This window comes from Telmatherina bonti (genome assembly GCF_933228915.1).
Source record: "Telmatherina bonti genome assembly, chromosome: 23".
NCBI lineage: Eukaryota > Metazoa > Chordata > Actinopteri > Atheriniformes > Telmatherinidae > Telmatherina > Telmatherina bonti.
In genome coordinates, this window is record NC_136632.1 from 1,512,415 (window position 1) to 1,529,425 (window position 17,011).

General features: G+C 43.3%; 1 protein-coding gene across 1 annotated transcript in view; it reads left to right on the forward strand.

Moving 5' to 3' along the window:
* The window catches only part of cog5 (component of oligomeric golgi complex 5), a 302,838-nt gene that overhangs the window by 246,675 nt on the left and 39,152 nt on the right, over positions 1–17,011 (forward strand). The window contains exons 7-11 of the mRNA XM_079262900.1: positions 7,954–8,084; positions 13,920–14,079; positions 15,421–15,533; positions 15,603–15,680; positions 16,616–16,697. Coding sequence (XP_079119026.1) covers positions 7,954–8,084; positions 13,920–14,079; positions 15,421–15,533; positions 15,603–15,680; positions 16,616–16,697 — 564 coding nt within the window. The remainder of the gene's footprint in view (positions 1–7,953; positions 8,085–13,919; positions 14,080–15,420; positions 15,534–15,602; positions 15,681–16,615; positions 16,698–17,011) is intronic.

Sequence of the window (17,011 nt, forward strand, 5' to 3'; positions counted from 1 at the left end):
TTATAGCTTCTAGTGTCAGTTACAAAAGCTGAGACTGTGCAAAATGTAATACCTATGATATCATCTACAGATTCAGAGAATCAGGAGAAATCTCTGTATGCTTTGAACAAGTCTGAAATCACGTTCCTACAGGAACCAGGTTTCCCCAAGTTGTCCCATCTGTATTTAAATCTATAACTGTGAAGGATCCTGCTTCAGAGCATCTTTTGGTGGTCAGAAAATGAATACTCTGCCTACCTGAATGTGCTCCATTGTTTTCCAACACGTCTGCTCAAAAACTGATGAGCTTAATGAGTTAAAATAACCAGCAACAGATAACAGCAGTTTTCTTTGGGAAGGAGAACTTTCTCCGAGCTCTGACTGGATTTCCTTTCGGTCTGTCGGACATGTGGAGCTCTGATCAGGTGTGATCCGTCTCTACTGCCAGGTTTCTTTCCGCGTCTTCCTGTTTACACAAATTATCCTGCATCCGGAGCATCATGACTCCGAGGCTGCTGTGAAACCGTCGTGTCTGCAGCCAGAATTTCTCAGGCATCCTGGTCTGTCGGAGCGTTTTCCTCCATCTCTGCCTGTGCAGGCGGTGTGGCGGGTGCAGGTGTTGAGTCTGTGCTGTAGTTTTGTGGAAATGAGGATGAAAACTGAGCTGCTCTGCCTCCTCCAGCCTCTCTCTCTCTCTGCCTCTGTTAGCCCTTCCTACTCCTCCGTCCTCCCTCCCCCTTCATCTCTGTATCACTCCTCGGTCTGATTTTCCCTCCTCTCACGCTGCTTCTCTCTATCTCTTCACATATCCCTCCATCTTTCATGCCACCTGTTGTAAATGTGAAAATGGAAATCACAAAGCCTTTTTTTTATTTTTTCCCTACACCTGTAAATTTGGCCTCATTTAACAACTCAGGTAAAAGGTGGTAACATGTAATCGCTTTTGTCCAGTCAGGTCTTTGCCCACTCATCTATTTGCTCAGGACCTGATGAATGGTACAGTTTTACCTTTTGCTAAAATGTGGCATAGCAGCAATGCTATCATGTAGCTTAGCTGCAATGCAAACATGTAGCAAAGCAGCAATGCTAACATGTAGCAAAGCAGCAATGCTAACATGTAGCGTAGCTGCAATGCTATCATGTAGCTTAGCTGCAATGCTATTATGTTGCTTTGCTGCAAGGATATCATGTAGCAAAGCAGCAATTCTAACATGTAGCGTATCTGCAATGCTATCATGTAGCAAACCAGCAATGCTAACATGTAGCGTATCTGCAATGCTATCATGTAGCAAAGCAGCAATGCTAACATGTAGCGTATCTGCAATGCTATCATGTAGCAAAGCAGCAATGCTAACATGGAGCATAGCAACATGACGGGGAGAAAATCACTTAAGAGACTACCAAGCATAGACAGTTGAAACCGTAAAGGGAGTGCATGACATCACAAAATGACCACCTGAGCAAATCACCTGATCACCTTTCCAGGATTCTTCTGACTTTTGACCATTGATTAATGTGATCATCATCACCCCCCCACCCCCCCACCCCCTACTTTACGTGTTACCGGATTATTCTATGTGCCCCTAGGATTACTTTACTTGTTACCAGGATTACTTTACTCGTTCCTAGGCTTAGTCTACTCCGTGCTAGGATTACTTTACTCTGTACTGGGATTACTCTACTCTGTACTAGGATTACTTTACTCTGTACTGGGATTACTCTACTCTGTACTGGGATTACTCTACTCTGTACTAGGATTACTTTACTCTGTACTGGGATTACTCTACTCTGTACTGGGATTACTCTACTCTGTACTGGGATTACTTTACTCTGTACTGGGATTACTCTACTCTGTACTGGGATTACTTTACTCTGTACTGGGATTACTTTACTCTGTACTGGGATTACTCTACTCTGTACTGGGATTACTTTACTCTGTACTGGGATTACTCTACTCTGTACTGGGATTACTCTACTCTGTACTGGGATTACTTTACTCTGTACTGGGATTACTCTACTCTGTACTAGGATTACTCTACTCTGTACTGGGATTACTCTGTACTAGGATTACTTTACTCTGTACTGGGATTACTCTACTCTGTACTGGGATTACTCTACTCTGTACTGGGATTACTTTACTCTGTACTAGGATTACTTTACTCTGTACTGGGATTACTCTACTCTCTACTGGGATTACTTTACTCTGTACTGGGATTACTCTACTCTGTACTGGGATTACTTTACTCTGTACTGGGATTACTTTACTCTGTACTGGGATTACTCTACTCTGTACTGGGATTACTTTACTCTGTACTGGGATTACTCTACTCTGTACTAGGATTACTCTACTCTGTACTGGGATTACTCTGTACTAGGATTACTTTACTCTGTACTGGGATTACTCTACTCTGTACTGGGATTACTTTACTCTGTACTAGGATTACTTTACTCTGTACTGGGATTACTCTACTCTCTACTGGGATTACTTTACTCTGTACTAGGTAAACTGAGCACTGTCTCCCGGATTGTCCGTTAGGAGTAAAGTTCCCATGTTTTACTGTGTTCCGGGTGATTTTACTCAGACACAGTAACACATGTTGATTCCAACACGTCTGCAGTAATCTGACATGTCTCAGGTTTCTGTAGAAACCAGGATTATACATACAGTCCTGGTAGTTGTGGAGGTTTACTCTGTTTATTGTATGTAATTTTGAACAGGCGGCAGGAAGTATTCCCGCAAGGAAGAGGTTGAATTATCCCGATCTGGTCCTCTATCCGAGCAGCTTGTTATTCCTGCCTGCCGAGTGGATCTGGAGTGAAGCTTGCCAGAGGACTCATTAGGGCTACTTGGCATTGGCATGGCAACAACAGCAGCTTCGGCAGACAAAGCAAACACAGACTGATGGATCAGAATTCCTGTTTGTTGTCTTTGAGTATTCTTGTTTTTCCAGTCCAGGAATAGAAGCTCTGTATGATTAACTTCTCCTCAGATCGGATTTCTTCTCATGTGTTTTTTTTATGAGTTGTGAGCAGAGAGGACGTCATCCTCTGCTTTAGTGGCTCTTCTGGTCGGGTTCTATTCAGAAACCAGCCGGAACCAGGAACACAGACAGGTCCCATTTATCCCAGTAGCAGGAAACCATCATGACATATGAAGTGACACATTACCGTCTGACGCAGCAGCATGGTGGAGCTACTGGTTTAACTGGGAACATGCCAGTCACATGACTGGTTTAACTGGGAACAGGTCGGTAACATGACTGGTTGAACTGGAAACAGGTCGGTAACATGACTGGTTGAACTGGAAACAGGTCGGTAACATGACTGGTTGAACTGGAAACAGGTCGGTAACATGACTGGTTGAACTGGAAACAGGTCGGTAACATGACTGGTTGAACTGGGAACAGGCCAGTAACATGACTGGTTGAACTGGGAACAGGCCAGTAACATGACTGGTTGAACTGGAAACAGGCCAGTAACATGACTGGTTGAACTGGAAACAGGCCAGTAACATGACTGGTTTAACTGGGAACAGGTCGGTAAGTGAATGGTTTAACTGGGAACAGGCCGGTAAGTGAATGGTTTAACTGGGAACAGGCCGGTAATGTGACCAGTTTGACTAGTAATGACCTTGTGACATCCAGTACCCTGTTGTCACATCAGACATTGCTTTATAAAGCAAGGCAAAGAAGACCAACCTCCCTCTGTTTCACACACCATCCATAGGCCGCAGGCCTCAGCTGTTCCCCGGGAGTCTGCAGGCTCTGGATCCGGATGAAGTGTCCCCGCTCCTCTGTCCTGCAGGCCTCCACCTGCTTGATGCTACTCCCATATGGAAGAAAAGAAAACAAGATGTTAGTCACTGCTCCCCAGAAGTCATAAAAAGGCAGAATAAACAGAAGAGGGAAAGTAAGTCACTAACAGGGCTGGAGCATTTCAGGGAGGCAGAGTCTCTCAGATGGGCAGAGCTTCACCAGTCTGAGACAAACTGGATCTAAACATTCAGAAAATGTCTGTCAAAGTAAACTTGTGAAGACACCAGTTCCAAATCTTCCAGCTCAGTTTTAAAACCAGAAACAGGGAAATGCAGTGGATTGTCCTGGCACCAGACCAGGCCTGGCCTGGCTCGGCTCGGCTCGGCTCAGTCAGGATCTTACCCAAACACTGAGGAACTGTTCCCTTTGCAATCTGGTTGCTGGTTACGGTGTGATGAAGAGTCTGTGGGTGGACAAAACAGGAGGAAGCAGGAAACCTGTGTTAGTGATAAATGTGTAAAGCTGCAGAGTCCTGCTGTCGTCTCTCTATCAGCAGGACGAGAACTGCTAATTTAATCACAAAGAAGATGTGTCGCTGAAGTTAGAGAGCCAGAAGAAAACACTGCTTCTTGTGAGGAATTAACATTAAACATTATTGTAATGTCTGAATTATACTTGAGTCAAAACACATCCATCACATGATCCACATCAGTCCAGTTTATACTAACTGTGCTCACATAAACCAGTTCCTAAATAAGGACCTGGATAAGGATCAGATTACCTTTAATGGGACAGTGTGTCCAAATGAAATGTCTTACCTGACTGTAGGTACCGACCTACAGGGACCATCTCTGTAATTCAATTCAACTTTAATAATATAGCGTCAAATCACAGCAATGCCATCTTTACAGACAGAGAAGAAAACATAATGAAAGCCAATTCATAACAGCCTATATAAGGAAACCAACAGGTTGAGTTGAGTCCAACTCCATCTCCCATCCTGAGCAAGCACACTGGCGACAGTGGGAAGGAAAAAACTCCCTTTTAACAGGAAGGAAACCTCCGGCAGAACCCGGCTCAGGACAGGCAGCCATCTGCCTCTGCTGTGTGGGGGGAAGAGGACAGAAAGACAACAGACAACAGGAACTGCTACTCCCGGCCAGGGAGACCTGCTGAGACAGGAGACATACATGTTAATGATGCAACACTGTTATGGGGGGGGGGTGTAAAAGAAAGAGATAAAGAGAAAAAGAAAGAAGAAAGAAGCTCAGTGTATCAGGAAATGTCCCTCAGCAGTCTAAACCTATAGCAGCATAACTAAGGGATGCTAACCATCCCTAGCTATAGGACTTATCAAAAAGATAAGTCTTCAGCCTAGTCTTAAAGGTGGGGAGGGTGTCTGCTTCCCTAACACTAACTGGGAGCTTATTCCATAAGAGAGGGGCCTGATAACCAAAGGCTCTGCCTCCTGCTCGGCTCTTTGAGACTCTAGGAACCACAAGTAAGCCTGCAGTCTGCGAACGAAGTACTCTGCTTGGTATATAAGGAACTATGAGGTCTTTGATATATAGTGGTGCCTGGTTGTGGAGGGCTTTATATGTAAGGAGAAGGATTTTAAATTCTATTCTAGATTCAACAGGCAGCCAATGAAGAGAGGCTAAAACTGGAGAAATATGATCTCTCATGCTGGTTCTGGTCAGGACTCTGGCTGCAGAATTCTGGATCAGCTGAAGGCTTTTCAGGGCATATTTAGGACAGCCCAGTAATAGAGAGTTACAGTAATCTAGTCTCGAAGTAACAAAAGCGTGAACCAGTTTTTCTGCATCACTCTGAGACAGAATGTCCCTAATTTTGGCTATATTACGTAAATGAAAGAAGGCTGTTTTAGTAACCTGCTTAATATGTGGACCAAAGGACAGGTCAGGGTCAAATATTACTCCAAGGTTTCTCACTGTAGCACTGGAAGCTAAAGTAATGCCATCCAGGTTCATTACAAAACCGGAAAATTTAGCTCTGAGTTTTTCAGATCCAAAGAGAATTACTTCAGTCTTATCTGAGTTTAAGAGGAGAAAATTTCTAGACATCCAAGTCTTTATGTCTATGAGACAATTTTGTAGCCTATTGGGCTGATTTGTTTCATCTGGTTTAAAGGATAAGTATATTTGAGTATCATCTGCATAACAATGAAAGTTTATTCCATGCTGTCTAATAATTTTGCCTAAAGGGAGCATATATAGCGTGAAGAGTATTGGTCCAAGTACAGAACCTTGAGGAACTCCATGACTTACTGTAGTTTGGGAGGAGGACTTGTCATTTACATGAACAAACTGAAGTCTATCAGATAAATATGATTTAAACCAGCTTAATGCTGTACCTGTAATTCCAACCACCTGTTCTAGTCTCTGTAACAGAATGTTATGATCGACTGTATCAAATGCAGCACTAAGATCAAGCAAGATAAGTACGGACACAAGTCCTTTGTCTGAGGCCATAAGAAGGTCATTAGTAACTTTCACCAATGCCGTCTCAGTGCTATGATGAGCTCTAAATCCTGACTGAAACTCCTCGCATAAATTATTTCTGCTCAGGTGGGCATGTAGCTGAGCTGAAACTATTTTCTCCAGAATTTTGGACATAAACGGGAGATTAGATATAGGTCTATAATTTGCTCTCACCTCTGGATCCAGAGATTGCTTTTTAAGTAAAGGCTTGATTACAGCAGTTTTAAATGATTGTGGTACATATCCTGTCACTAAAGACATATTGATAAGATTTAGTAGTGATGTATTAATTAAAGGGAAAATGTCCTTAAAGAGGCTCGTTGGGAGAGGGTCTAAGATACAGGTGGATGGTTTAGATGAAGCTATTATTTTAGTTAATTCAGAGGGTTGGACAGGACAGAAACTATTTAGACACAAGTCAGATCCTGGTTCTAAGGATGCTTCAGAGACCACAACAGGCTCAACATTATAGGTAGAAGGAAGAATATTGTGAATTTGATCTCTAATAGTGTCAATTTTATTCCTGAAAAAATACATGAAATCATCACAGCTAAGTGAGAAAGGAATACATGGCTCCACAGCGCTCCGGCTCCTAGTAAGCCTGGCTACAGTGCTGAAAAGAAACCGAGGGTTGTTTTTGTTTTCCTCTATCAATGATGAATAATAAGCTGTTCTTGCCGTACGTAAGGCTTTTTTGTATATGATTAAACTTTCTTTCCAGGTTAAGTGAGACTCCTCTAGTCATGATGAACGCCATCTGTTTTCCAAATGCCTTGACGCCTGTTTTAGAGCTCGAAGCTGGGAATTAAACCAGGGAGCCTTCATAATCTTACCTAATTTCTTCTTCTTTAGGGGAGCAACATTATCCAAGGTTGTACACATTGAAGCTGTTATAGTATCAGCATGTTGATCAATCTGAGCAGGAGTAAGGCTTAAAGGGGGACTCTCAGTCATGCTAACACATGGTAGAGGGGAAAAAATTGATTCAATTGATTGTTTAAATTTTGTAATATTATTGTCTGATAAACATCTACTATAGTAGAATTTATTTTTGGTCAGTGAGTAATCAAATAAAGTGAATTCAAAGGTTAACAAGAAGTGATCGGACAAGACAGGGTTTTGAGGAAATACTTTGAGCTTATCAGTCTCAATACCAGATGTTAGAACCAGATCAAGAGTGTGACCATGAGAGTGAGTGGCTCCATGGACATTTTGTGAAAACCCAATTGAGTTTAGAATAGAGCTAAAGGAAATGTTTAAACTATCATTTTCATGGTCAACATGAATATTATTCTATTTCATTGAACTTTAAATGTGATTGCATCCAAAGTGTAAAAAAAAAAAATCAAAATAGCCTTTCAGAAGCAAAAATCTTTGTCTGTCATGCACGTTTGGACTGCCAATGAAGCATCTCTGTGAAATCACAGGCATGGTTTTGCATAGCGTCATCTCTGTAGGAGAAACTGAGCTTTTTAATGCCTGTGTGGTGTATCAGCTGCATGTTTTCATGGTTTTAGTCCAGAAAGTTCCAGAAATCTGGGATGGAAGTTAAATATTAAGTGGACGGAGTGGAAGAAATTATGTGTGTACCTCAATGTAATTTAAAATGAATCTACTGTACTTGAAGCGATTAGTTAATCGTGTAGGTTAACCGTTTCATCCCTTTTCTCTTCGTGTTGCTCGGCTTTCATAAAGCGTGTTTTCTGTCCGTGCTGCAGACTACCTGTCTCAGGGTGTGGACCTGAGCGGCATCCAGGTGATCGAGAACGACCTGCTGCTGATCAGCAGAGCCCGGCTGGAGGTGGAGAACCAGGCCAAGAGGCTGCTGGAGCAAGGCATGGAGATTCAGGTAGATGTGATGATCCAGCAGAACTTCTTCTCTTCTACTCATCTAAATAATAAAAATTGTTCAGCTTGTTGGATAAGTGAAAGAAGTGTTAAATGTGAGCTGCGACCCACTTCAGGGTTGATGAATATTAATGAGTGGACACCTATGTGCATGTGGACGAGCCAAACAAGCCACCAGTCCATCTAGACTGGAGAAGACAAAGATCTAGAAGATCTAAAAGACAAAGTGTCGACTGTGTGGCTAGTTTGAAGGCAGAGGAGAACATGGAGGACAGCATGGGCTGGAGAACGTTTTGTTCTGTCACGTACATGTGAGAGAAGAAGCTCATGTGAGCTCTGCTCCTCTTCATCGCCCCAGAAAGCCTCCCCTCCAGGGGATGCTGTCCCATCAAAGAAACTCTGTGTCTGTTCAGTGTCTGTGATGACACGCTACAGTGCTACTTCCGTGCTGCGTGTTTTCCCATGTGGACGTCTTCACTCTGTCGCAGTACAGACTGGAGCTCCACCTGTCCACTCAGGTTTGGATTTCTCCCCAACATCCACCTTCAGGAAGCTGACAGCTCTGTACTGATCTCATTCGGGGACATGTGTGGACCCCTGTGAGAGTTCCCCGGCAGGGCGGTGTTTCAGCATCACTACTGTGATGTGCACCCTCTGGGGAGACGTGTCCGAGGCAGAGAAGGCTGGAGGAGATATTTTCAGCTGAATGAACATGTGCATCAGTATGTGATGGGATTCGGTCTCACCACATGTGAGGATTTAGCAGAGTGGAAGTTATTCTGGGTCTGTTGGTGTACACAGGAGGTAAAACTATGTCTTTACAACATCTTACAGGTGAAAATGGATTAAACTAATGCATAGTTCCAGTGATTTGCACAAAAAACCTTAATTTTTGTCATGTACATGTCAAGTACACATTTTAGTATTAAGGTTGTTATATAGATGCCCAAGCCGAAGGTGTGGTCTGTCCAATACTCTGCTTCTGCCATCATCATCCTCAGCTTCTGCATGCTGCTCCTCCTGCAATTTAGAGAAAACACAAATTCATGAAACCATGACTCCATCAGAAGTGTTTTTATGACTTCTGATGATAATTCATGGCAGTGTTACAAAGATCACAAAAGCAAGTGAAACTAGTGCCACTGAAAATGAAAAGGATTCTGCTAAAGTAAGAAGCAGCAACCTCGTGCTTGTAGCGCAGGCAGACCTTTACATAGAAACTTTTTAATGAGTCTTTATTAATCGTTTTTGTCTTGAATGAAATAGCAACACAGCAAATTGTTGGTTTTGTTTGACACACTTAAAACTTACCTACTGTATATTTTAAATGTGTCAAATAAAACTATGGAAAAACAATGCAGAACAGGAGGCAAAAAAAGCCCAAACAGGCCGATGACAAGCCTCCACCTCTGGACAAAAAGAGAAAATACAGCTACAACACAAGATGCTAAAACTTCCAGTAAAAACAATCATGTTTAAATCCGTTTATACATGTTTAAATATTATAAGTCAGAAAAGACATATTGCACATCTGTTTAAAACTTTCTGCATTATGGCAGTTATTTGCTAAATGAGTGAAATTATTCTATAAATGATCTCTGTGTCATGGCGACGGTGAAGGAGATCATGAGGATGTTCAATCTCAGAAAGACACAAAAACAGATCCAGGGCAACTGTTAAATACATCATAGGTCAGAACCAAGATCTAGGACCAGATGGAGGTCTGGGTGAGGTGGTGAAGTCCTAACAGTGGGTTTTTACTCCCACAGCCAGGCATGAAGCTGTTTCTACTAACACTCATGTGTTTTCCACCCTCACTGGAAGTATTTTGGTCCTCTGCTCACTGTGTGAATACTCACTGTGGGATGTGTGTGGATATACAGGCCTCAGAGGAACACGTGCACATATGAAGCATATGTGCGCGCACACACACACACAGACTCACACAGACACACACAAACATCTTCGTTTCTGGCCCAGGACATTATTGTGGTGTTATGTAAGCAGTTGTGCATGTCACCTCCTCCTCCTCCTTCTGTCCTCTTACAACTTCCTGACAAAGAATAACCATCTTCATCATCTGCAGCTTGCAAACCTAACCTGTCACTACCTGTAGAGACTCGGTAAGACCTGTGATGACCCGCGACATGTTAACGCCTGCTAGGACTCATTATGACCCTTGATGAGTCTGTCCCGTTACGACTTGGTATGATCCGTGACAAGTCACTTCCCGTTAGGACTCAGTATGACCCATGACAAGTCACTGCATGTTAGGACTTGGTATGACCCATGACAAGTTACTGCATGTTAGGACTTGGTATGACCCATGACAAGTCACTGCCCGTTAGAACTTGGTATAACCCATGACAAGTCACTGCCCGTTAGAACTTGGTATGACCCATGACAAGTCACTGCATGTTAGGACTTGGTATGACCCATGACAAGTTACTGCATGTTAGGACTTGGTATGACCCATGACAAGTCACTGCCCGTTAGGACTTGGTATAACCCATGACAAGTCACTGCCCGTTAGAACTTGGTATGACTCGTGACAAGTCACTGTCCGTTAGGACTTGGTATGACCCATGACAAGTCACTGCATGTTAGGACTTGGTATGACCCATGACAAGTTACTGCATGTTAGGACTTGGTATGACCCATGACAAGTCACTGCCCGTTAGAACTTGGTATAACCCATGACAAGTCACTGCCCGTTAGGACTCAGTATGACCCATGACAAGTCACTGCATGTTAGGACTTGGTATGACCCATGACAAGTTACTGCATGTTAGGACTTGGTATGACCCATGACAAGTCACTGCCCGTTAGAACTTGGTATAACCCATGACAAGTCACTGCCCGTTAGAACTTGGTATGACCCATGACAAGTCACTGCATGTTAGGACTTGGTATGACCCATGACAAGTTACTGCATGTTAGGACTTGGTATGACCCATGACAAGTCACTGCCCGTTAGGACTTGGTATAACCCATGACAAGTCACTGCCCGTTAGAACTTGGTATGACTTGTGACAAGTCACTGTCCGTTAGGACTTGGTATGACCCATGACAAGTCACTGCATGTTAGGACTTGGTAAGACCCGTGACAAGTCACGGCCCATTGGACTATTTATAACCCATGACAAGTCACTGCCTGTTAGGACTTGGTATGACCCATGACAAGTCACTGCCCGTTAGAACTTGGTATGACTCGTGACAAGTCACTGTCCGTTAGGACTTGGTATGACCCATGACAAGTCACTGCATGTTAGGACTTGGTATGACCCATGACAAGTCACTGCCCGTTAGAACTTGGTATAACCCATGACAAGTCACTGCATGTTAGGACTTGGTATGACCCATGACAAGTCACTGCCCGTTAGAACTTGGTATAACCCATGACAAGTCACTGCCCGTTAGAACTTGGTATAACCCATGACAAGTCACTGCATGTTAGGACTTGGTATGACCCATGACAAGTCACTGCCCGTTAGGACTTGGTATAACCCATGACAAGTCACTGCCCGTTAGAACTTGGTATGACTCGTGACAAGTCACTGTCCGTTAGGACTTGGTATGACCCATGACAAGTCACTGCATGTTAGGACTTGGTAAGACCCGTGACAAGTCACTGCCCATTGGACTATTTATAACCCATGACAAGTCACTGCCTGTTAGGACTTGGTAAGACCCGTGACAAGTCACTGCCTGTTAGGACTTGGTAAGACCCGTGACAAGTCACTGCCCATTGGACTATTTATAACCCATGACAAGTCACTGTCCGTTAGGACTTGGTATGACCCATGACAAGTCACTGCATGTTAGGACTTGGTAAGACCCATGACAAGTCACTGCCCATTGGACTATTTATAACCCATGACAAGTCACTGCCCGTTAGGACTTGGTATGACCCGTGACAAGTCACTGCATGTTAGGACTTGGTAAGACCCATGACAAGTCACTGCCCATTGGACTATTTATAACCCATGACAAGTCACTGCCTGTTAGGACTTGGTAAGACCCGTGACAAGTCACTGCCTGTTAGGACTTGGTAAGACCCGTGACAAGTCACTGCCCATTGGACTATTTATAACCCATGACAAGTCACTGTCCGTTAGGACTTGGTATGACCCATGACAAGTCACTGCATGTTAGGACTTGGTAAGACCCATGACAAGTCACTGCCCATTGGACTATTTATAACCCATGACAAGTCACTGCCCGTTAGGACTTGGTATGACCCGTGACAAGTCACTGCCCGTTTGGACCATTTTTTAAGCCATTACAAGTTACTCATTGTGAACTCGTTATGACCCATGAAAAGTCACATCTTTTGGGGGAGTGAATTTTTTCTAACTCCTTCGTTCAGAAGTAATTTTATCTTAAAATTTGGCATTATTAGGGGCGTGTACTTTTGATTGACAGGTATCCGATATCCCGCTTCAAGGAGGAGGAACGTAGAACAACCGCGGTTTTTAGCCAGTTAACAGCATGACTTGGCTTTGGCCCGCTTACCCCCGTTAGCTCGGTTAGCTCTTAGCTTCAGAAAGCTCGGAGTTCGCTTAATGCCAATCATCCACTACATCCTCACAGCCCCCCTCTCAGCTCCACCTCTTTGCCAAGTTTTGATTTTTCTGGGAGACGACATGCATGAAGCTGCCAAGATGGCGATGGTAGGAACTGCCCAATGAGCTTCATTTCAGCTCTTCAGAAACCTTTGGGTGATGTCGAGGAGGCTCTGTTCATCTTTTATATACAGTCCATGGTTACTACTCAGTATGACCCCTGATGAATGAGAACTTGCCATTCTTGATGAGAAGCTGACGTGTGACTGGAGATGCTCCTCCTGGGGAGAGTCTGATTGGTTCTGTTGTTCCAGTTAAAAGAGAAATGGAAGATCGAAAATAAAGATGTTGATGTCTGTTTGCTTCCAGCAATTTATATTTCTACCAGAAATTTGACATTTTTATCACATCTTGTGAAACTTGGTTATTTTTGACGTGTAATGAGCAGGTGGCAGTTGTTGCACAGCCATTTGAAATGTTAGCTTAGCTTTGCTTAACCTAACCTAGCATAAAGAAAAGGAACAGAAGAAGTGGCTCGGCTGATTAATCATGGCAGACATTGAAGATTAAACACGATTGCTCCTCTTATCCAAAGGAAATGTCCAATCAGATGTGCAGCACATGTATGTTAATGAACACCATTCAGTGCAGTATCTTCAGTTGTTGCCTAGCAACCTCGAGGCGATTACAAACTGTTGGAAGTCATTACTCTGAGACAGTTTCAGCACTGACTCCATCAGTGGTGCTTGTGTTAACAACCATCAGCCAGTGCGTGGTATCAGGAACAAACACAGGCTCCTTTTTATGCTGCCTCCAGCGTTTCTAATGCAAACATTTCACGTGGCGTCACGCTTTCTCTCTGTCTCTTAGTGTTTCTTCCCTGGATGCAGTCTAGAAGAGCTAACACACACACACACACGACTAAACATGTCTGCAGGAAGTGGCTGAGGAAGCAGTCACCTTCACCTCTGAATGCAATAAGCTGCTCTTCCTGTTTTGTTGTGATTATTGTGTTTAGAGGGGCATAAAGTGCTGGAGGTGAGCGATGAGATGAAAGTGATTCTTCTATAAGGTCCTGGTTTGACTCTGCTGAGCTCCTCGGCCGTCTCTCTCATTAAATCAAAGGAAAATGTATTTTTAGCTGCTGCTGTCTCCTCTGCTCTGTTTGTGTGCTGCTACCAGACCCATTAAGGTGATTTCTTCCTGACACACTTCACTTCTCTGCTCCTCTCTCCATTGACAACCCCCCCCCCCTTTCTTTTCTGGGTCAGAACCCAACCCAGGTTGGCACAGCCCTGCAGGTCTTCTATAACTTGGGGAGTCTACAAGAGACGATTGGTTCTGTGGTGGGCGGCTACCAGACCACAATAAAAGACAACATTAGCAGTGCTCTGGACATCAAGGGGCTAACACAGCCAGCTAACCCCAGAGGTAAGCCCCGCCCCCTCCCACATCAGCTTCATTGTTCTCGTTACAGAGAGATGAAAGACAATGGCAACGTGACCTAGTTCAACAGTTGGCAGATTCAAAATAGATTATTAAACCACGACCACAGAGAATATTCAGAAAATCATTTCTTTTTATGGTTTGCTCTAATTAAGATTGTTTTCAGAAGAGAAGCTGCTTCTCACAACATTTCATTTTTACTTCATCAGACACATGAATGGCCATGAATCCTAACAAAAACACTTGTAGGAAGTTTTAAATGAGTCAAAATGGATACTGTTCACAAGTCTATAGAACAAAAACTGGATCAGCTTCAGATCAGCCTTGTCCTCTTCTTTGGAAACATTTGTAGAAAACTAAACCTGCGTCAGGGAATGTAACTCACCAAACCCAAACCCCAATCACTCCAGCCATAATTTCTTCCCAGCAGACAATAAACATCATTTCAGTTAAATAAACAGACATTTTATCATCTGATGGAAAATACGAGCTGATGTGGAAACACGTCTTTCCCTTCTGGAGGTGCTTTTACTGGTTTAACTGGGAACAGGTGCTAGGTGACCGGTTCAACCGAAACCAGGTCAGTAACGTGACAGGTTTAACTGGGAACAGGTTGGTAACATGACCGGTTGAGCAAGTTGAACCAGTGGTAACATCACTGGTTTAACCGAGAACCGGTCGGTAATGTGATGAGTTTTACAGGTCTAACCGGTAACAGGTTGATACTATGACCAGTTTACCCATGAACAGGTCAGTAACATGACTGGTTTAGCAAGTTTAACCAGGAACAAGTTGGTAACGTGACTGATTAAGCGGTAGCAGGTCATGAACATGATCGGTTTTAACAGTTTTGACCAGTAAGAGATCTGTAAAATGACCGGTTTAACCGGTAACTGGTTGGTAATGTGCCTGGTTTAACCGGGAACAGGTGAGTAACATAACTGGGGATAAAAGGACACTTCAGGGTGTGTGACAAAGCCAAAAGTAATATTTTTGCAGATTTGTTGCTGCATCAAATTGACAATCAGCTCATATTTTCCATCAAACGATAAAATGTCTGACATGTTGTTTATCTCCTGCTGAGAATAAAAACTCACCTGATGAGATTCTGCTTCTAGTTAAAAATTTACACAGGCAGGTCAGACTGTTTGGGACTCTGGGTTGTAAAACAAACCTTTACAAATGTCGTTTTTGTGAGGAATTAAAAATGAACCGAAGCCTGAGAATGATGGTTTCTGTTATAGATATAATGATGATTAAAACTGAAATTGGTCAGTAAAAACTTTATCCTGACATGAATAAAGGTTTTGCTGTGATTCTTTGAAGGAGCTCCAGGCAGAGCCGTGCTGCCAACTCCCGGAAATACCGCAGCCTTCCGTGCTGCTCTGTGGACCAACCTGGAGAAGCTGATGGACCAGATCTGTGCTGCATGCAGACAGGTAATCTCTGTAAAACACCAGCCACCTGAAAACCATCAGCTGACTGATCCTGACTGCAAACTGTTTTAGGTGCAGCACCTGCAAAAGGTCCTGATGAAGAAGAGAGACCCCGTCAGTCATGTGTGCTTCATCGATGAGATCATCAAGGTGGGTGAGACAAGCAGCATGTCTGTCATACATGTATGAAGTGTGTCTCCATACTAAACTACGGCTGTTTATAAGGAGGTAAGATTCCAGGTGGAAGGAGTGTGACCTCTGCCTACAGCAGCAGTAGTAACAGTTGTAATGTCAGTCATTAGACCATCAGCAGGGTTTTCAGTATTTCCTCCTCAGAAAGCACACTCGTAGACATCAGAGTGGGAAATGGTTTCCATGGCAACGAAGCTCTCAACAATTACCCAGAGATTGAGGTGTGATTGGAGACCTAATGACATGTCTAAATGCAAGTTTCCTCGGCAGAGCAGCTGCATCGTCTTCTCCTTCGTTCTGGACACGGACGCCACGTTTCCATAGAAACGGAGACTATGTAGGTCTGATGTTTGACCTGAAGCCTTCAGGTGTGTGAGGAATTATCAGAGAAGAGATGCTCTCTCTCATCAGGAGTCTTTCAGGGTTTACATTAGAAATGGAAAGTAAAAACAGGAAAGATGTTCCAACACTGCAGTTCTCCTTTCCAAATTACATCAGACTTACTTAATATTGCGCCATCTTACATCATGATGAAATCATGTCAGCAATGAATCGTCACAGACGTGTCACAACACAATACGATAAATATGTTTTGTATCAGCTGTGGAAATCTGATCACTAAGCAAACATCACAATCAAGCCACCAACTGACGATCTGTCCAATAAACTACAGTCAATTTAATAGTCTGTAATAACGTGTGCCATGATTAGAGATAATCTAGAGATGATCTGGTCATGTGTAAAAATTTGTAATAAAATTTGTGATTATCTAATAATCTGTGATAATTTCTGGTAATCTATAATTATCAAATTTTCTGTAATAAACTGGTAATTTGTGATAATCTGCGGGATAATCTGTGATGATCTAATAATCTGTGTTTGTGTTGAGACAGGACGGCCAGCCTGATATCCTTTACACCTTCTGGACCGATGTAACCGGCACACTGAGTGAGGAGTTTCACAGAGCAACTGAAGGTGAGACGTTCTCACTGGCCGGGTTCCTGGCTGGAACTGACTTCAGCAGATAATCTACCAAAGGAATCTGTTCCACGCAGTCTTGTCAGGAAGCAGTCGTGTGATCTGCCTGTATGTGACATTCATTGGCTGTAACCATGGTAACACATGCAGGGATGGGTCTTGATCTGACAGCAGCAGTTGTGACTCAGATGGCTCATATCCTGCAGTGTGATCAGTTAGTTGGTCCATGTGATCTGATGGTTTCACCCTGGTTTTGGTTGGTTGACTCAGACTGTGGACGGTATCTGGTTTTCTACCTGCAGATCTTTTCA